Source organism: Marmota flaviventris, chromosome 9 (genome assembly GCF_047511675.1).
Source record: "Marmota flaviventris isolate mMarFla1 chromosome 9, mMarFla1.hap1, whole genome shotgun sequence".
Lineage (NCBI taxonomy): Eukaryota > Metazoa > Chordata > Mammalia > Rodentia > Sciuridae > Marmota > Marmota flaviventris.
Window position 1 is genome coordinate 57,283,352 of NC_092506.1, and position 21,307 is coordinate 57,304,658.

The 21,307-nt window shown below is 42.0% G+C and overlaps 1 protein-coding gene and 1 long non-coding RNA gene across 2 annotated transcripts; one reads left to right on the forward strand and one right to left on the reverse strand.

Annotated features, from left to right (window-relative positions):
• Positions 1-348: 348 nt before the first annotated feature.
• Positions 349-18,779, reverse strand: LOC139706883 (uncharacterized). The gene is made up of 3 exons (XR_011708569.1): positions 18,553-18,779; positions 7,969-8,116; positions 349-789 (listed from the first exon to the last, which is right to left on the reverse strand). It is a non-coding gene; the product is annotated as an uncharacterized lncRNA (long non-coding RNA).
• On the forward strand, positions 17,689-19,411 carry Cavin3 (caveolae associated protein 3). Its single transcript, XM_027919952.2, has 2 exons — positions 17,689-18,216; positions 18,775-19,411. Exons 1-2 carry the CDS (start codon positions 17,833-17,835, stop codon positions 19,177-19,179), a joined length of 789 nt encoding a protein of 262 aa, XP_027775753.2. The 5' UTR covers positions 17,689-17,832; the 3' UTR covers positions 19,180-19,411.
• Positions 19,412-21,307: the final 1,896 nt, after the last annotated feature.

Consider the following 21,307-nt stretch of genomic DNA (forward strand, 5'->3'; position numbering starts at 1 on the left):
CTTTTACTTAAAATTCTGTTTCTTTTTCTTCTCTCTTTCTCTCTCTCTCTCTCTTTGGTAGTGGGGGTTGAACCCAAGGAGCTACACTCCCAGATCATTTTTATTTTTATTTTGAGACTCACTAAGTTGCAGAGGCTGGCCTTGAATTTGTGATCCTCCTGCCTCAGTCTCCCAAGTTGCTAGGATTACAGATCCATGCCACTGTCCCTGGAAAAATCTTGTTTCTTTATTCCCCTTATTCTAAAGATCCCTCCCCAATTGATTGAGGAATGAAAAAGGGAGTCCCTAACTTGGGGAGCACAAGGACTAAGCACAGCAGGCTACTCTGAGAGGACAGATCACATGGGATAATCGGACAATCCTCTTTTTTCAAGACTCTGGTCCAGCAAGGCTTGCACCCTACATGGACAAGCTGTGGGGTTTCCCTATGGTAACTGTGTTCAGTTTCAGCCAATGACTCTTTGGGCACCTTATAGAGGATTAAGTCCTATATTTAGCCTGGAATGGGGGCAAGACTATATATTTCAGTTGTAGAAATAGTTGTTTCCTCCCACTAACCTGCTTAAGTAAATAAAACAAATTAAGCCTTGAGGAGCCTTAAGCAAAGAATTATTTACAGAGGATGAAACAGACATAAGTCAAAGCAGGGCATGATTCCTCTCACTGTCAATCTTTGCTGCCAGCATTTCTCCATGGCCTGGAGTCTCTTCTTCAGGGTGGGTATGTCCAGCAACGAAAGTGATGGTGACTTCTCTTGCACTGACTGCTGCTTGTGTTCTTCCAAGGGTACTGGGTTTAGGAAAGCCAAGGCATATTAATTAAACTAATAGGATCCCCATGTTCCAAACATTGTAGGCCTGGCTTGTGACCAGACTCAGTATATTTACTATGTTTTCCACACTCCAAACATTATCTTCACAGGTCTATTTCTCTCAAGTCTGCATCATAAGAAACAGAGGCTTAACGCTTATTAACAGGATTACTCCTCAGGGTCATTGCAAACATGGTCCTCTTTTAAGTGGTACTTTGCCTTGTTTAGCAAAGCAAACTTTTTTTTTTTTTTTTTTGGTTTGTTTGTTTATTTTTTCAAGCAACAAATTTAGATTGGGCCCTTTTATGTCTAGATTCAACATTTTTTTTTTTTTGTCTAGGCTCTTCTGTGTTGTATACATGTTATTAAAACTAAGAACTAAAATATCTGTGGCAACAAGTTGCAAACAAGTGCAAGGTTACATTTTTTTTTCCACCAGGGATTGACTCAGGGATGCTTAAACACTGAACCACTCCCCCAGACCTTTTTATTTTATTTTGAGACAGAGTCTTGCTAAGTTACTTAGGGCCTCACTAAATTGCTGAGGGTGGCTTTGAACTTGTGATCCTCCTGCCTCAGCATTCCAGGCCACTGGGATTATAGGCATGTGGCACCATACCTGGATACATTTACTTTTCCTGTCAAAACTGCATGCTTTAAACTCAAAATACTCATCTTTCTCATTACTATCACATCCCTTTTCCCTGGGCAAGGCTGGGAAACATCAATGAACATCGATGAACATCCTGCGCTTTCACTGTATAGACAGATAGGATTCTGCTATTTTGGCAAGCAGAATTTTCACTATATTTCCTAAAAATTATATTAATAAAATAATCCTATAGTCAAGATAATCCGTGTCTCATATATATATATATATATATATATATATATATATATATATATATATATTTTTTTTTTTTTTGGCACTAGGGATTGAACTCAGGGGCACTTGACCACTGAGCCCTAGCCACAGGCCTATTTGTATTTTATTTAGAGACAGGTTCTCATTGAATTGCTTAGCACCTCTTACTTTTGCTAAGGCTGGATTTGAACTTGCTATCCTCCTGTTTCAGCCTCCAGAGCTGCTAGGATTACAGGCATGCAACCACTGTGCCTGGCAAACATATATATTTTTGAGAGTGCTTAGAACATTTAGGAAATGGGTTTTGGGTCATACTGCATCCATCCATCAGGTGCTTGGATGGCTTGTTAGTGTGGTTACTCAATCAGCTGTCTGTATCCATGGGCTCCACATCCACAGATTCAATCAAATGCTTATATAAAAAATACTCAGAAAAAAATTCTAAAAAGTTCTAAAAGGCAGAACATGAATTTGCCATATACTGAGCTGAGCACAACACTGCATCCATTTGAATGAGGTAATGAGTAGGCACATTTTACTGCAGCTTCTTGCATTTCATAGACTTCAGTCTCTTCTGTGCTCATTTGAGCACTGTTCTCCTAGCGTCTCATTCATGTGCAGTGTAGTTAGATCTCTGATGATTAATTCAGCCTCTACCGAACACATACAGACATTTTTCCTGTCATCACTTCCTAAAAAATACAGTACAACAACTATTTATATAACATTTATATTATATTAGGTATTATAAATAATCTAGAGAATGTGAAGGCTGTTTGCAAATACAATAATACATTATTATACAAGGGACTTGAGAAACACCTGAAGATTTTAGTATCATGGTGGAGGTTCATGGACTAGCCCTCTGTGGGTACTGCAGGATGACTGTATAATATCTGCATACTTGTCTGAGGAATGATGGTTGAGTGAGGGGCAGGGAACTCATGTGTTTCATATCCTCTTTAATTTTAGTGATGAGCATTCCAGAAAAGTACTGCAGCTGAGCTGAGTAAAAAGCTGTGTCCCCTGACCACATTGGGACAGTCTTGGGAAATTTTTTTAGCTGCTACTCATAGAATGGCAGCAAGCCTCCATTATTCCTGAAGATTAGAGAGAGTAAGAGATGTAGCTAGAGTCACCCAGTGAGTAAGTGGAGAACAGCAAGACAGAGGATTCACAGCCAGTTCTCTGTGTATATTAGGGTATAGTCCTGCTTATCAAACCCATCTGAGTTTCTCCTTGCTGCCAGTCATGTGTGATCATCAAAAATGTTCAGCATTCAGAGGCATTACAATTTTTTTTTGGTATTGGGGATTGAACTCAGGGGCACTCAACCACTGAGCCACCCCCAACACTTTAAATTTTTTTTTTTTTTATAGACAGGGTCTCACTGGGTTGCTTAGCATTTCACTAAGTTGCTGAGGCTGGTTTTGAACTTGAAATCCTCCTGTCTCAGCCTCCTCAGCCACTGGGATCAGAGGTGTGTGCCACCCTGCCTTACTAATGGAAGCATCACAACCTTTTTTTTTTTTTTTTTTTAATTTCCTTTCATTTTAGGACAGAGTTCCACAATGAGAGAACAAACATATGGATGGGGAAAAAATAATTGAGTATGTGACATTAGTGTGATCAGTGTCATTTTTCAATTCTTTTTTATAAACAGCAAGCTCTCAACTAAGTGAATGATCCATAACGCACAACATGGAGCAGCATAGGTAGAATTCGAACCCAGATGTGTGGATAGGAGCTCTGACCTTCCAGAACCAGGTGGGTGCTCTTCTGCCCCTTCCTAAGGTTGTTGTGGGTGTCAGGACAGACCAAGTACCCACAAGTCAGTCCCTCTGGCTCCTCAAATTTGGAGTGCCTCTTCCTTGCTCACTCTGCCTCACTCTTCTCCTTCATTCTTTTGTTTTCTTCCTCCAGTGTCTGTCTAATTCATGGATTGGGTTGACAGATAAGATACAGGATGCCCAGTTAAAATTGAATTCCATATAAACAAATGAATAACTTTTTAAAAGTATATTTCATGAGACCTACTTAAACTCAATTTGTCATTTATCTGAAGTTCAAATTTCACTGGATGTTCTGTATTTTTATTTGCTAGGTTTCTGGGCAATCTTAGACACCTACAAATCTCCTGTTATCAGTGTCAGTACAGTTGAGGTTCCAGGCTGCCTCAAGTGATCTGAGGAGTCAATTAGCATCTAATCATTCAGTCAAGAGGAAGGACCTCATGCAAGTTGAACATCATCTTTGTGCAGAACACTTTGCTGGGCCATCTGGAGGGTTGGGATTGTAACTTGTTTAGGCCCTCCTGGCCTCAATTTCTTCCTCTGTGAATATGAAGATGAAATTTATTTTGTACTGGGCTCCAATCCCAACTCTGCCACCTACAACTGTGGCTCTTGGGCACCTTCCTTTCCCTCTCTGATCCTCGTGGTTTCCTCACTGGGTAGTGAGAAGAAATAAAAGGAAAGAGTACATTTGAAGTTATATGCAAATAATAATTTGGTGGTTAGCGTTTCTTTTCCAATAAGTTTATTTTACTGTCTCTAGCTGTGGTTGTATTTTGGGAGCATAGTTTATTTGTTTAAGAAGCAGATGCCTGGGTTGAATCCCATCTCTGCATTTATCAGTAGTGCTATCTGGGCAAGTAACCATTTAACTTCTATATTTCTCCAATCCTCACTGTGAAATGGAATAGTAAGGATTAATTGAATTAATATGCACAAAAGCCTTAAAACTGTGCCTAACAAAAATCAATTCTGTTAGAAGTCAGAAGAGTGGCTACCCTCTAGGGAATGGGCTGGGAAATGGAGTGGAAAAAACAGAGTTTGAGAATTGCTAAACATTTCTGAGAGAACTTTAGATGTTCAAAGGCTATGGACTCGGTAGGGTCCAAACTAAGATTTTCAAGGGACAAAGGTAGACTCAGCTAATATGCAGGTCATAAGAGGAATAAATAGAAAATTGCACTAATATTTTTATAACTATATATGCCTGTATATTTATATTATTAATGTATTTAAAGTATGTGTTAATTTTATATACACACATACATCTAAATTCAATTCCCTTAATGTAAATTATGTTTAAAAAAGTCACTGCAAATACTGACTAGTGAATACTGAATCATTACTCCTAAGGAAAACAGTTAGTTTACTGTATAAGTATGGACACATCAGCCAATTAGTGATATAACCTTGTTTGATATGTGTTTCTGTTTGAAAACACCTTATGCCTGATAAATATTTTTGATTTTTCAACATTGTACTCAAGGCCATCAGCGCCATAACACATGCCTGAATGAAGCTTATTTAATATGTGTACTTTCTCTGCAAGGCACATCACAGCCTTTTGCTTAGGAACAGTAGCCAGCCCATCAGCACTATGTGTGGGGGGTATTATAAACAGTGAAACCACCAACAAAAATGCAAAAAATGTGGCACAACATAGACCACAAAAAGTACATTTGTTTGCAGTACAAAAGCTGAAAAAAGGGGGGGGGGGGCAGCAGCAAAAATAAACAAGCAGGATTGTACCAAATTAGCAAGCTCCTGCACAACAGAGGAAACAATGGAGTGAAGAGTTAATCTACAGAATGGGAGAGGATATTTGCAAGCTGTTTATCCAGAAAGGATTAATATTTAGAATATATAGAGAATGCAAACAACTCAACAGCAAGAAAGCAAATAATCTGATTAAAACATGGACAGATGGCTGGAATGCACATTTCTCAGAATTACACAAATGAATGCCCCAAAATTTTATGAAAAAATGCTCGGCAACACGGGTCACTGGGGAAATGCAAATCCAAGTCAAAATGAATATCATCTTACCCATTAGAAAGGCTATTGTAAAAAGACAAAAAACAAATGATGGTGAGATGAAGAGAAAGGGGAACTCATACACACTATGGGTGGAAATGTGAATTAGTACAGCTATTATAGAAAACAGTATGGAGGTTCCCCGAAAATAACAACCAGAACTATTGTGTGATCCGACAATCCTACTTCTGAGTATATATTCAAAGAAAATTAAATAATTGTATCAAAGAGATACCAGCACTTCAGTGTTTCTTGAAGCATTATTTACAGTAACCAAGATATGGAATTCATTGTGGTATTCAATGACAGATGAAAGGCTAAAGAAAATGTGGTATATATACACAATGAAATATTATTTAGTTATAAAAAAATGAAATCCTGTCATTTGCATCAAGTAGATGGAACTGGAGAATATCACTGAAATAAACTAGGCCCATAAACACAAAAACCACATGTTCTCAGCCATTTGTAGAAGCTAAAAATGTCATTCTCATAGAAGAAGTGGGTAGAACAGTGGTCACTAGAGACTAGGTGGTGGGAGAGATAGAAAGGTCAGATAGCAACTACCAAAATACACTTGGAGGGAAGGGATTATTTTGAGTGCTCTATAGCCTATTAGGGTAAATATAATCCACATTAATTTATGATATATTTAGAAATAACTGGAGAATAAGAGTCTGAAGCTTCCTAACACACAGTAATGATAAGTGAGGAGATGGAAGCACTAATTACTCTGGCTTGATCATTACATATTGCACACCTGTATCAAATTATTGTATTGTGGCCCATAAATATGTATACATATTGTGTATCAACTAAATTTTTTGAAATACAAAAACAAATAAATAAATAATAGGACTAGTTAAAAGAGTGAATTGGTAGTAAGTAATAAAAGGGCTAACTAAACAAAAATATATGTGTGTGTGTGTGGCGGGGGGGGGGGGGGGGGGAGGCAGAGCATTGCTTTGTTAGACCTCAGCTGGGAATGAGTGCTCTTTGGTAACTCAGACTTTGTCACTTTATGTCTGCAAATGACCACAAAAGCACTCTGAAATAGAAATACAAATAAATTTGAATAGATTAATTTGCAAATACTGAGTTCACAAAATGAGGATTAACTGTTATGAGGAAAAAGATGGTGTCAGCAAGTAGATAGGGCCACAGAAGGGAAGAAATATGGAGAGGGCCAGAAAAAGTTATCTGCTTTGCTGGACAGTGAGGGAGGGACCAAGTTTACCTCTGTCCTCCCGTATTTCAAGACTGCCTTTGAAGTGGTCCTGAGCTCTGAGACATGGGTCAGTAACTCCAGACTAGAGGATGTACTCTCAGGGTTCAGTTGCCTAAATGGGTTTCAGCTGATGGAGACAATTTCCGTTTTCAAAGGAAATTTAGAGCCTTAGACATTGATTCCACCTTTTACTTCCTGTGTGAGATTGGGTTCTTCATTCTATGACTTTATTATCTACCCAGGAGTCAATTTTTACCAAAATTGAGAAAAAGGCATAAATCTAATAAGCATGAGTCTCCTGCATGATTGACTTTTGACTTTCCTTTCTCTTTCCACTTTATTTAATTTTAATAGTTTAAATCTAAACTTAAAAACTGAAGGACTAGGTTTGTAGTTCTTTGTTAGAGCACTTGCCTAGCTTGTGCAAGGTGCTGGGTTCAAACCCCAGTTCTAGGAAAACAAAAACAATTACTCCCTGGGCAAGGTGGTACAGGCCTGTAATCCCAGCGGCTCAGGAGAATGAGACAGGAGGATCATGAGTTCAAGGCCAGCCTCAGCGATTTAATGAGGCTCTAAGCAACTCAGCAAGACCCTGTCTTTCAATTAAAAAAGGGCTGGGGATGTGGCTTATTGGTTCAGTGCTCCTGGGCTCAATCCCCAGTACAAAACAAACAAACAAAAATACACCCCCAAACCCCAATTACTCCCTTATCGCCCCCATCCCTCAAAACAAAACAAACAAACAAACCCCACCCCCAAACCTCCTGATGCTTAATTCAGCTACTGAAAGCTTAAGCATATTTGGAACAATTTGGGTATATGAATTTACCTTTCAACTGTAAATTTTATGAACTAACACTAAAGGTAGACCAATTATTTCCAATGAAAATTCAGTGTCTGAATTGAGTTGTTCTGTAAATAAAAAATACACAGCAGATTTCAGAGACATAACAATATGTAAGATATCTCACTAAATCCTTTTTAAAAAGAGTTCATGAAATGATAATATGTTGGATATATTGAGTTAAATAATATACTAGTAAAATTAACTTTACTTGCTTTTTTTAAAAAAAATGTAATTTTTTAAAATTAAAAATTACACACATTACATTTGTATTGAACAGTGCTGAACTACAAACTTTTTTGCTCCTCACATTATTTGTGATTAGCGTATCAGGCAGCAGTAACAGGTTCTCTGTGCATGAGACACATATCAAGACTCCACAGGCCTTCTTACCCATAGAAATGTTCAGTCTTTCGGGTTTCCCAATTCATCCCTCTAATCTTGCCAGGGTCCAGGTTTGTATGTTTGTTTGTGTTTTGGTAGATCCTCCGAGCTTTACCAGGTGGCACTCCAAGCTGGTTTTCCGAGGATACTACAAATCCTAAATTAAGTACAGAGAGCAGTTCTTATTTTTCCTTTGAGAATTCACAATTTAGAATCTGTACCCTTAATAAGTACAGCACCAGCTGTACATTACATTTTTCTGTCTCATAAAATTTCCCATTCAGATAGAACCATGTAAGAGCATAAAATATGGTCTCCTTAATATCTTGGTACAAATTTTACGTGTAGAAGTACACATATGAGTAAGTTCCTTCCTTGCTTCCTTCTCCCTCCCTTTCCTTCCCCCTCCCCATCTCTATCTTTCTTCTTTTTTCATCTTTAGCCCACATCAATAATATGGCTCCAGCCCCTTATACAGCATCCCCCCACCTACATTAACTTCTCAAGCAAATCAACCTTTGACTGATTCTACTTTGCTGGGGATGTGACTCCAAGACCAGTTCTCCTTCCTCTCCTTTGGCATTTCAGGCAGTTCAGGTCCTGAAGCAGTCATTTGCCTTCTTATGGGGAAGAAGTACTTTATTCACTGCTCTTTAGCCCATTCATTATATGGCTTAGATGTAATTTGACAGGAAGGACATCTTAAAATCTATGCCTAACCAGGTGCTGTGGCCCATGCCTGTAATCCTAGCAACTCAAAAGGCTGAGACAAGAGGATCTTTTCACCTTTGAACTAAACAGGTAAGCTTACAGACCTATTCAAGTTCAAGGCCAGCCTCAGCAACTTAGAGAAACCCCATTTTCAAGATAAAAATAAAAAAAAGGGCTGAGGATTAGCTCAGTGGTAAAGCACTCCTGAGTTAAATTCCCAGTACAAAAACACACAAACAACCTATGCCCTATCTATGTCTAGTATTTCCTTCATCCAACTCCCCATTAATAAGAAGGAGTCCTGATTTAGCTGCAATCCCACAAATGCAAGTTGACTAGCAGATGGCAGACTGATTTTGCATACTATATTACTTCCAGGGCCCTTAATGGATTACTGTGATGTCATCATACTTAACAGAAAGGAATCCTGATGCCAATAACCTGGGCTCTCAGTTTCAAGGACTCAGAATCATTTTCACCTTTGAACTAAACAAGTAAGCTTACAGACCTATTCAAATGTATGTTTTAACCTTCTTCAAGGTCTCTCAACTGCCATACCTGTATGGCTTAGTTATTATACGTTTGGTCTGGTTATGAGCAATTTCTGTTCTGCTTCTGAAAACCTAATGAATCCAATTCGGAGAGAAATATTCAATAGGGCAATTAGTGTTGTACAATATTGCTAAAACACAACAATTGCTCTGCAGTGGGATGGAATGAAAGGGCTAGTGCTGTCCTTTGCCCAAGGTAAGCTCTCTGCCCCAACTTCTTTAACTGAATGGAATAACAACGATCTCTTCTTTAGATACTGTTAGTCACCTTTCCATCACAGTGACAAAACATTGGAGAAAAACAGTATAAAGGAGGAAACATTTACTTTGGCTCATAGATTCAGAGATTTCAGTCCATGGTCAGCTGTTTTCATTGCTCTATGTCTGTGATGAGGCAGAACATCCTGGCAGAAGGGTTTGATGGAGCAAAGCTACTCACCTCATTGTAGTTAGGAAGTGGTATTTATTGCGGGGGGGCTGTGGAGAGTGGGACTGGGAATAAAATAAGCCCTTCAAAAATATGCCTCCTGTGATCTAATTCCTCCAACTTGCCCCACCCCCTCCAATATTTCTGCTACTCCCAGACAGTACCATTAGCTGGGATCATGCCTTTGGCACATGGCCTTTGGGGGGTATTTGAAGATTCAAACTTAACAGATACCAAACATATGATAGTTATTTTTCAAACAAAATTCCATAACTAAACATCACCCAACTAATGTAGTGCTAAATCTGATAAGTCAAATTATTTTCCAGGTGTAGATACTGGGTGGCTGGCTCAAAGTGACTTTGCCTTCTTTAGTCCCAGCCCCAGATACATAGGGGATGTTGGTGCTAAGATAAAGAAGTTGCAGAGCTGCAGTTCTACATCATTTTCTTTCTTTTTTGGTCATGGTGGTGGTGGTTGTACAGGGGATGGAATCAGGGGTACTCTACCACTAAGCTATATCCTCAGCCTTTTTTTTTTAATTTTAATTTTTAGGGTCTCTAAGTTGCCCAGGCTGGCCTTGAATTTGCAATTCTCCTGCTTTAGCCTCCCAAGTAGCTGGGATTACAGGTATGTGTCATGTATGCAGTTATAATTTTAAGTCATCTCCCTTCTGGAGTTGCTGCTTATGGCATCTTTTTAAGTCAATCTTTAGTTCCCCATTCTATCTTTCAGTCCAGAGGGCTGCCTATGAGCCAGATGCAGTGGCACATACCTGGAATCTCAGCTAGTTGGGAAGCTGAGGTAGGAGGATCACAAATTTGAGTCCAGCCTCAGCAGCTTAGTTAGACCCTATCTCAAAATAAAAACTAAAAAGAACTGGGGATGTAGCTTAGTGGTAGAACACTTGTTCAGACTGGGAGAGGTCCTGAGTTCCATCCTTAGTACCACAAACAAATAAAACGAAAACCAGAGGATGGCTTGTGAGAGGTAAAGCTCACCATTCCCAAGCGATCTACTTTATCATCTATCATGTGGGTGGTGAAATATATGACTAGATCAGAGACTGTAGTTGAGAATTTCCATATTAGCTCTTAAGGTGGAGGACTGCAGTTCTTTGATGGTATCTTCTCAGTGATTTGTCTAAAAAATATGAACTCTAATCCAGGCTAGGCATTTCTGCTGTCAGAATGCCTTGAATTCTGTAAATTGTAGAAAGAGGTTCAATAGACTATTCAGTAACTGCTTCCAGGCTTTTTGCCTTTTGGAATGTCCCAGAACAATTTTGGGAGGAAGTCCAACTCCCACATCCTGACAATTGGCTCTAGCAGCAATTATATCCTCCAAAATTCTGGGCTCCTGCCAATTTGGGTCTCATCTCAGGTGCATTGTGCCCTGATGTACCCAGTGAACCTTGGACAAAACATCCACCTACTACATATTTATTGATTTACATTACATTACATTGTTGTTGTTGTTTTCTGCCATAATTCTCTTGGTAGGCATCTATGTGTGTATTGGTTTCCTAGGGCTGCTGTAAAAAATTACCACAAATTTACCTGCTTTGTTTTTGTTTTATTTTGTTTTAAGTACTGGGGATTAATCTCAGGGGCACTTGACCACTGAGCCATATCCCCAGCCCTATTTTGTATTTTATTTAGAGACAGGGTCTCACTGAGTTGCTTAGCACCTTGCCATTGCTGAGGCTGGCTTTGAACTCGCCATCTTCCTGTCTCAGCCTCTAGAGCTACTGGGATTACAGGTGTGTGCCTCTGCGCTGGCTTATATTTGTTTTGAGACAAGGTCTCACTTTGCCCAGGCTGGTCTTGAACTTGTGATTCTCTTGTTTTAGCCTCCCCAGTCAGTGGGATTATAGGCACGTGATTCCACATCTGGCAGAAACTTACCTGTCTTAAAAATAATAGAAATGTTTTTTTTTTTTCCTCACAGTTCTGGAAGACAGAGGCACAAAATCAGTTTGGGAAGGGATTCATACCCTTGGAAGGCAATGAAGGAGAATCTGTACCATGCATCTCTCCTAACTTATGATGGCTGCTGGTGATCCTTGGTATTCCATGGCTTTGGCTTCCCTCCAATCTCTGCCTTTATCTTCTCTTCATTTCCTTTTCTGATCTATGGGTCTTCTTTTCTTCTTATAAGGACATCAGTCACTAGACTTAGAGCCCCTGCCCCTAAATTTAGGATGTTCTTATCTTAAGATCCTTAATTTAATTCTGCCTGCAAAGACTATATTTCCAAAGAAAGCCACATTCACAGGCACTGGGAGTTAGGACTTGAGCATGTTTCTGGTAGACATTGTTCAATCCACTAAAATATGAAGTGTAAAGATAGCCATTTGAGTAAGCAATATACCTGCTTCTTGCCTTTGAAGACATTCTTCAACCACTTGGTCATACTAATACTGAACTGGGATCTTCCATCCATTTGGACATTTTAATTTCTGGAGTCAGTGCAATACTTATTTCCTGCTGCCCCAAATTTATAGTTATTTTAATTGCCAGTAGCACAAATATCCCTTATTGTGTGGAATGGCCTTACCTCTTCCGTACACAGGATGTCTATGACAAAGGGTGGAAGGTAATGCCTGTCCACTGGGGCTCATTCTCTGTTAAATGGGTGGTTCTAAATGTTTTGATTCAAAGGTTCAGCCCCTGAAGGGTGCACCGATTTGTCCCAGCATCTGAAAGTGATGCCTAGGGTCAGGGATATTTCTTGTATAAGGAACTCACATAGACATCTCTCATCCTTTCTTAGATTTTTGTTCTGTTTAACAATCAGAAACTATTAGGCTGTATTGCTATGTAAGACAAAGGGTACCAATGCACACATAACCCAAAGACCTCTGGTGAATCTTTCCACTAGCATCCAATAGTAAGCCAGCAGTTGTCTGAAAGAGTAATTCTCAGCTGCTAAAATCATTACCTTAGTCTAAAATCCTCAATACATCTGCTCTACTTTCCCTTATAAGACCTTTCCTTGTCCTTCCCCTACATCCTCAAATCATCTTGATGGGAAAGGCAGAAATCACAGAGGCCTCATTTTCATCTTTCCTTCTGACCTATAGGTCCAAAGTGTGTACTCAGGCCCAGAAAATGATTCCCCAAGGTATGACATTTTAGCACACTGAGTACTTCCCTTCCTTTTCCCAATACTGTGAATAGAACACAGCATACCCCTAGTACTTTTCATTTTTAATTTTGAGAGAGGGTCCTGATAAATTGCACAGGCTGGCCTTAAACTCCTCCTGCCTCAGCCTCCCAAGTCACTGGGATTACAGGTATGCACCACTGTGCCTGGCATCTTACATACTTTGAACTAAGGGAGATTGGAAAGCCTTGGAAGCAAGGCTTCTTTGACTTCCTGTCCTCCTGTTTCCCACCATCTTTCTCCCCCTATTCTCCTGAAGTCATTCATAGAAACCAGAATTATTCATCTTTAAGAAAAGTCATAGAAACTAGAATCCCTCTATCTGAAAGTGAGCCCCCAAACCTAGAAAGGTCACTCTGTCTGCCTTGAAGATCCTCCTTCCAGGGAAGTTCCTCCCCTTACCCAGGAGAAAGGACTGCTTCACAGAGAGGCCAGGAAGAATCTGGGTTTCTCCAGTCCCCCTATTACAGCATACCCTATTGTCTAATTAATTTTCTGCATGGCTATCCATTCTTCATTAACTTAAAAATAGTTTTCCCTGGGTCTTCATTTTTGAAGTCTTCTTTGGTTAAATAAAATTGTTGTGCCTTTTTCTTGTTAACCTGTCTTTTGTTATAGAGGTGTCATCCCTGACCCTTGTGATAGATGACCTTCAACAGGCAGAACTTATGAAACTGTGTCTTATGACTTGGCTAGGTTTGTCACTAAGGCTTTTCTCAACCCTTTTCAGAGTATACAGTCTTTTATAGAGTTTATAAGAATCCTAAGGTGACACTGAAGTAGTGGCCCATGCCTATAATCCTAGTTTGGAAGGCTGAAACAGGAGGATTACAATTTCAAAGCCAGCCTCAGCAACTTGGAAAGGCCCTAAGCAACTTAGTAAGATCCTGTCTAAAAAATAAAATAAAATAAAATAAAGACCCCCCCCCCCCCCACACACACACAAAGGGCTGAGATTATATCTGAGTGGTTAAGTGCCCTTGGGTTCAATCCCTGGCTGATGCCAAAAATCATCATCATCATCATCATCATCATCATCATCATCATTATCCTAAGGTGAGAGGCTGGCTTAGTGGTAGAACACTCATGTGTAAGGCCCTGGGCTTGAACCTCAACAACACACACACACACACTCAGAATTCCAAGGTGGAGCATAGACTGAACACAGCCCAAGCATCTATTAACTGTTGTTTGTTGTGGCAGGAGGTATCTCTCCTGTTTCATTACCTGTCATAGGTTTAAGTACTACTACTCTAGGCAATTCCTGTCTGCTGGATCTCTCCCGGTTGCTAGACCTAGGGCCTGATACTCTTCTTCATGAGTATGATGTTAAGAACTGCATTGTTTCTGCCACTTTTGTTTCAGGGGATCTTTGCACCATTATTTAGTGGAGCACCTGACTACTGAGAAATGAAGAAAACAAAGATATAAAATGATACCATCAAAGGCACTGCAACCTGATCTATTTCTTTCAGAAGTTTCCTTTCTGCTGTCACTTAAAGTAAAAAGAGCACCCAGATCTTCTTGGCGTTGGTAGAGACAGAGGGCCACCATCAATCAGGTCTTTTTAGGCAGATATATTCCAGGTACATCCAGTACTAACAAAAGTGTAGGGGAACTTTTTAAAATCACTAATGGTTGATAGGCCAGGTTATAAAGGTTTTCCTGACAAAGCAGGTTGGACAATACTTTTGTTTTAGTTTTTTTTTTTTTTTTAAAGCATTTGTTGCCGGTCACGGTGTGCATGCCTCTAATCCCAGCAGCTCGGGAGGTTGAGGAAGGAGGATCCCAAGTTCAAAGCCAGCCTTAGCAATTTAGTGAGGCCCTAAGCAACTCAGTGAGACTCTATCTCTAAATAAAATACAAAATAGGGCTAGAAATGTGGTTTTAAAAAGTATTTGTTAGCTCAACTTCGGTATTATCCCACTAATTTTTTGTAACACTCATTATATCTGGACAACTGTTAGTTCAATTGTCTGTATTCTATTGGGAGTCTCCAGATTCTATTAACTTTCCCTATACAGAACTTCAGATATCCAGAGAGTTAACTGGAGGGGGTGTTGATACTGATGGCGATTAACCAGTGGGTGTACAGATGTTCCTTGACTTACAATGGGTTAGGTCCTGATAAACTCGCCATAAGTTGAAAGTACCATAAGTCTGTGGTGCATTTACTACACCTAATCTACAGAAATAGCTTAGCAACCCAGTGCATTATGAAGTATCTGGTTGTTTACGTTGTGAGTGAATGGGAGCTGCAACATCCTGAGAGTGTATCATAGCCTGGAAAAAGATCCAGATTCAAAATTTGAAGTAGTTTCTACTGAATGTAGATGGCCCTGTAAAGTTGGAAACTCACAAGAAGAGCCACTGTTTAAGTTAGAACTGGGTTAGTTTCCCAGGACCAGCAAAACAAATTACTACAAACCAGATGGATTAAAACAATGGAAATTTATTCTTTCACAGTTCTGGAAGCTAGAAGTGTGGAATCAAGGTGTTGGCAGGGTCACGCTCCTTCTGAAGCTTCTCAGGGAGGACTCTTCCTCGCTTTTTTCAGCTTCTGTTTCCTTCTCAGTGTCTCCTGTTTTATTGCAGCTTAATTACAATCTCTGCCACTGTCACACATGGTGTTTGTTCTCCTGTATACCATTGAAAAATATCTATACAAGTAGTTCTTGTTTCCAAATACACTGGACTCCCTCAGCACCATTCCTTAAGGTTGTGGTTTCTTTCACAGACTTCCTGTAGGAGATATCTTTGAGTGACTACTGTTATGGTTTGGACTGTGAATATCCTCTGGAATCTCATAAGCTAAAGGATTGGTCCCCAGCCTGTGGTGCTACTGGGAAGTGGTGGACCTTTTGGAGGTGGGGCCTAGTGAAAGTAAGATGGGTCACAGGTAGTGTGCTTTTGGAAGGAATATTAAAGCCCTGGTCCCTTCTTCCCTCTTTTTGTTTCTTAGTCACCATAAGGTGAACAACTTTGTTCCACCATGCACTCCCACTATGATGTACTGCCTTGCCACAGGCCTCCCAATAACTGAAACCTTGGAAAATTTATCTTTCTTCCTTTTAAGTTGTTTATCTTGGGTATTTTGTCACAGTAATGGAAATCTGACTACTCATTCCTAGTGTACCCAGATTTTTGTAGAGATACTCACTTTTCTTTCTGTACACAATATACTCTGAGGAAACTGAACTCACCCTGCTCCAGAAATGGACCTGATTTATTAAAGGGGAATTATTAGCTCTCTTGTCAGTGATTGGTTAAGGAACTAAGGCCTCAGCCTATCAACATATAACACATTTCTGGCCATAGAATTTGTTCCTAGAAAGGCTATATGACTCAGAGTAAGGCAAGTAGAAAAAGTCTGTCACACGGAGCTTCTGGGAAATAAGTGTCCTAAATTTTAAAATGGTCTTGTCTTTCTCCTAGATCTACCTGGAGATGTGAGACCCGAAATTACTGTAGCTACCTTACTCCCAGTCTGAAAATGAAGCTGATGCCAGGGTGGGAACAGTGGGTGCAGTTGAGGAAACTGTAGAGAAAAAGGTTTAGAGTTGTGCCCACCTCACATTTAAAAAGTCTTTATGTTTGAATTGGATTTCGTTTGCTCAATCTGAAATCTTTCTAAGTGGCACATCCCTAATGAGTTCCTTTCTGGGCAAGTGTAGATCCACTGGAAGAGATGGTGATTCCCGTCAGGTTCCCAAGGCAGTCTGTCTTCTGTGTTAAGCAGAAGGACCAGGCTCTATCAGCTTCTAGATGTTAGGCACCAACTTAGCATCATCAGATGCTCATCTTCTACTGTACTCCTATGTTTAAGTCAGATCAGGTTCTTTCAGGTGAGTTCTATCCTCCGAGTGACATGAGTTTCTCCTACAGTTGTTATCAAATGACTCTCACAGGTCAGATGAGGAGATGAAGAGGGAGAGTGATCAGGATCAAAGAATTGCCTGAATTTGTGAGACCACAAGCAATTTGCTTAGTTTTGCTAAAAACAAGGCCTGGGATTTTCCAAACTAATGACATTCAAATTCATAATTTACATCATTAACTTGACCCTCCATGCTCACTCTCTCCCTGTCCACAGCATCAGCAATTTCGAATCATCACTCTCAGGAAATATTCTTACCTATTTACAGAAAAGGGGTGTGTGTGTGTGTGTGTGTGTGTGTGTGTGTATGTGTAATCAACCATCCTCCATCAAACAAAGACATACCAGTACCCTAATATTTTGAGGGTTTCAAAAGTAGAGGTGTCCTGCTTGTCCCTCAAGCATGGGGGTTGCAGGAGGTAGACACCGCTGAGCTACATCAATGAAGCCCAAAGAAAGAGAAGTTCAGTAAGAAAGTAATATAATGATATCCAACAGAGAAGCAAGAAACAAAGCCTGCAGCCAATGCCTGGCAATGACTGTTAGGAAAATACCAGAGGATGCCCCGCCCGACCGCCTGCCTGGCTCACATTCACAGTCTGACTATTCACAAAGTGCAGCCTCGGGCCTAGGCAGTCCTAGATCTGTAACGGATCATTCCAGGGCCTCCCGTCCAACGTGCCCCACCGGAGGTCAGCCCGACTGTAGTCTTCAGCGATGTGGGAGGCCAAGAGGCGACGGTCCTCCTCTGGTTATACTTTTGCCGTGCTAACATAGTTTTTATGTCCACACAATGCATGAAATAAATATTTCCGTGACTCACCCTATGCTGTGGGAAGTACATTCCAGAAAGAGGTACACTAGGCAACTGCGGGGAGGAGGGGAAAGCATATTCAGAGGGAGAGGATTTGCTGGGCCAACCTGCTTCTCGACCGTTCCCCTGGGCGGGGCAGCAGGAGCGGGAGCGCCTCGGAAGGACCCCGCAACAGACATCCCTCCCCCTGCCCTTCCACCCACCGAAAAGGCCAACTCCGCCTGCCTGAGTCACGGCGGGAGCTGGGGAGGAGCCGGGGAAAGGCGGCCCCAGCGCAGAGCGCAGCCAGCGGCCGCAGGGAGAGCTGGCAGGGCGGTCAGGGATCATGGGGGAGAGCGCGCTGGAAACCGGGCCTGCGTCCGGAGCTCCTCCTGGGGGCCCGGTGCACGCTGTGACGGTGGTGACCCTGCTGGAGAAGTTGGCCACCATGCTGGAAGCACTGAAGGAGAGTCAGGGCGGCCTTGCTCAGAGGCAGGGCGGCCTGGCAGGCTCCGTACGCCGCATCCAAAGCGGCCTGGGCGCGCTGAGTCGCAGCCACGACACCACCAGCAACACGCTGGCACAGCTGCTGGCAAAAGCGGAGCGCGTGGGCTCGCACGCCGACGCTGCTCAGGAGCGGGCGGTGCGCCGCGCTGCCCAGGTGCAGCGACTGGAGGCCAACCACGGGCTGCTGGTGGCGCGCGGGAAGCTACACGTCCTGCTTTTTAAGGTCAGTGACCTCAGGAGTCCCCCAATCTGGCACCTTTTCCCGCCTTCAGGCCATCATTCTGGGGACTCCCTATTTCACCCGCCTACCCTATAGGCATTCTCCACCCCACGCGCAGCTGGCAGCTGAGAAACAGACTTCCAGGGCCGCACCCACTAATTGCAAGCACCCCATCCCGCCTTCACACGCTCGAGCCCCGCCCGCCCAATCCCCGCCCGCCCAGAGCTCAGACACGTCGGCAGAATTTGGTCTAAGTCCCAACCCATCCCCCCAAATGGCCGGAGTGCTTTTCGTGGTAATATTCTGCCTCCACTGGTTCTTGCCCTTGTGGCCACTAACCTTTATTTCATGTCCCGAACAAGGTCTCATCTACTTCACGTACTTCTGTAGTTCATTCGTAGCCTTTCCTCTCCCATTCCTCCTCCGCCCCCTGGCCTTCCCAGCCCTGCATTTTCTTCCCTACTCTGACTGTGAAAGCTTTCCCTGTGTAACTGAGGAGTGGGTCGCAGGCTGGTCCTGGGTAAGAGGCTGCCAGGGTCAATTCTGTGTGGTCACATGCAGGAGGAGGCGGAAATCCCAACCAGAGCCTTCCAGAAAGCGCCAGAGCCCTTGGATCTGGCGGACCAGTCGGAGTTGAGCCGAGAGCAGCCAGAGGCCGAAGTTGTAGAGAGCTCTGACGAAGAGCCGGTGGAGTCCAGAGCTCAGCGGTTGCGGCGCACTGGTTTGCAGAAGGTTCAAAACCTTCGAAGGGCCCTTTCGGGCCGGAAAGGCCCTGCGGCGCCACCATCCACACCAGTCAAGCCGCCTCGCCTTGGGCCAGGCAGGAGCGCTGAAGGCCAGCCTGAAGCTGTCCAGCCCACGCTGGAATCCACGGTGGAGCCAGAGCCTCCGCAGGACACGGAGGAAGATCCCGAGAGACCCGGGCCTGCTGAAGCAGCTGTGCTTCAAACAGAAAGTGCAGCCTGATAGCTGGGTGCTACTCAAATCCCCTGTGCCTATGCCTTATCCCAAAATAAATCCTTTCAGAATGCAGCATTCACGCCCAAATAAGGAGCGAATCCTGCATCCACTGCCCAGCGATGGCCCTCCGTTCCTGGCCCTCCCTTCCTTTTTTCAGCCTAGTACCTTGTGTCCTCTAACAGGAGAGGCGCAGCTTACACTTACTTGCATTCACAATCAATAAAAGTTATTTCATCTACTCAGACTCCATGTGAAAGGGTGAGGGTGGGGTTGGGGAAGGCAGTACAAGGAATAGGCAATATTGGGACTGGAAGTGGCTTGAATGTCAGATGATTTTGCCACTTTCCCCTGACTCTGGGCTCTACTCCAGTGGCACATAGAACATCCCGCTGGCCATTTGCTCCTTAAACACTTTCTTCATGGGGACATAGAATCATATTTTTTTAAGAACCTAGTACAGTCCTTTGTTGTATGTGCTCAATAGATGTCTTTTTTTTTTTTTTTTTTTTTTGTCTTTTAGTTTCTTCCTCTGCCCTCTTAGGAGTTGGGTTTTTGGCCCAGCTGGTGGCCTCCAGAGGCCGAGGCAGAGGAGTTCAAAGCCAGCCTCAGCAAAAGCAAGTTGCTAAGCAACTCAGTGAGACCCTGTCTTTAATTAAAAAGTACAAAATAGGGCTGGGGATGTGACTCAGTGGCCAAGTGACCCTGAGTGCAATCCCTGGGACCCCCCCTCCCCTCCATAAAAGAGTTGGGTTTTCCAGAATTCTTTAATCATTCCTCTTTTTACTCTGGGTTCTTTTTGATTGACATTCATTTCCAGGCCTCTCCTACCAGCCTCTTACAACCCAGACCACTATGATGAGCTGTAGTTGAAAAGGACTCCAAAAGTAGCAATCTATCTTCTACCTTTTAAATAAGTTTCATTGCAACTTAACAGTTATTTACTGAGTATCTGCTATGTAGCAGCCCTACTAGGAATGGTTCAAAAATTCTCCCCCTTTCTGTATTTTCTTTACCAGCAAATAGTATCATCATCTACACAGAAGTCTGGGAGACCTCATTGGCTCAAGAACACTCAAGCCCTCCAATATGGAAAGTTATATCAATTTGATCTCTACAGGTTTTTTTTTTTTTTTTTAAACACTTATATCTGCTTGTCTTCTTTTAGACTTTATCTTCCCCCTGACCAGTATTCGAATTTCTAATCTGATCACATTACTCTCCTGAGTCAGACCCTTCAGTGTCTCCCCATCATCTTCAGAATAAAGCTCAGGATCTTTAATGTTATCTTCAAGGCCTTTCATGAGCTGGTCCTTGCCCATTTTTATAAGTATACTTCTGCTTACGCTGCTATAGGTTGTGGTCCCTAATTCAAAGATCTGAAATCCAAAATCCTCCACAATATTGAAATGACACTGTGATAGGTGGACTCTCAGGGAGAAAGAGATCTTTACTAGATGGAGGCACAGATCTGTGAGCAAGACCAGTCATGCTTGTCTGTTTAGTTAGATGATCAAAACCTCTAGCATATGCTTGTACCAGATCCATTGGAACAGAAACCTAATTAAAATGTCACCAGATTAAAAGACCTAAACAATGTGTTCACAACTGATTTATGGTTAGACTGCTTAATCAAGAAGAAATATTCTGAACCCCAAATATCAGGTGACTGACATGGAATATAATTTTCACAAAAGCTGACCCAGGAACCTCCACATTCCTTCCCAGGAAAATCCTATATCTAGTCAGAGAGCTCAACCATAGGTACATTGCTCCTCTTCTCTGAGAGGCAAGAGGTGTCTGCACTCTGCCTTTTGAGTGAGTATGTATACCTTTGCTTGGCTGTCCTTTGGTAAATCTTTGCTTGTGCTTGCTTTGCTTTTGATCCATCCTGAAATTCTTTCCAATGGCATAAGTGAAAAACTTGACTGGGCTGAGTTGAGATTCTACTGTCCCCTTGGGAGAACCTTGTCTTAAATGAGAACACCACAGGTGGAAAATTACATATCTACCTTCATGTGATGTGTCACAGTCAAAATGCAGGTATAAAATTATTGTACAAAATTACCTTTAGGCGATGTGTATAAGGCATATATAAAACATAAATAAACTTTACGTTTAGACTTGAATTCCTCCC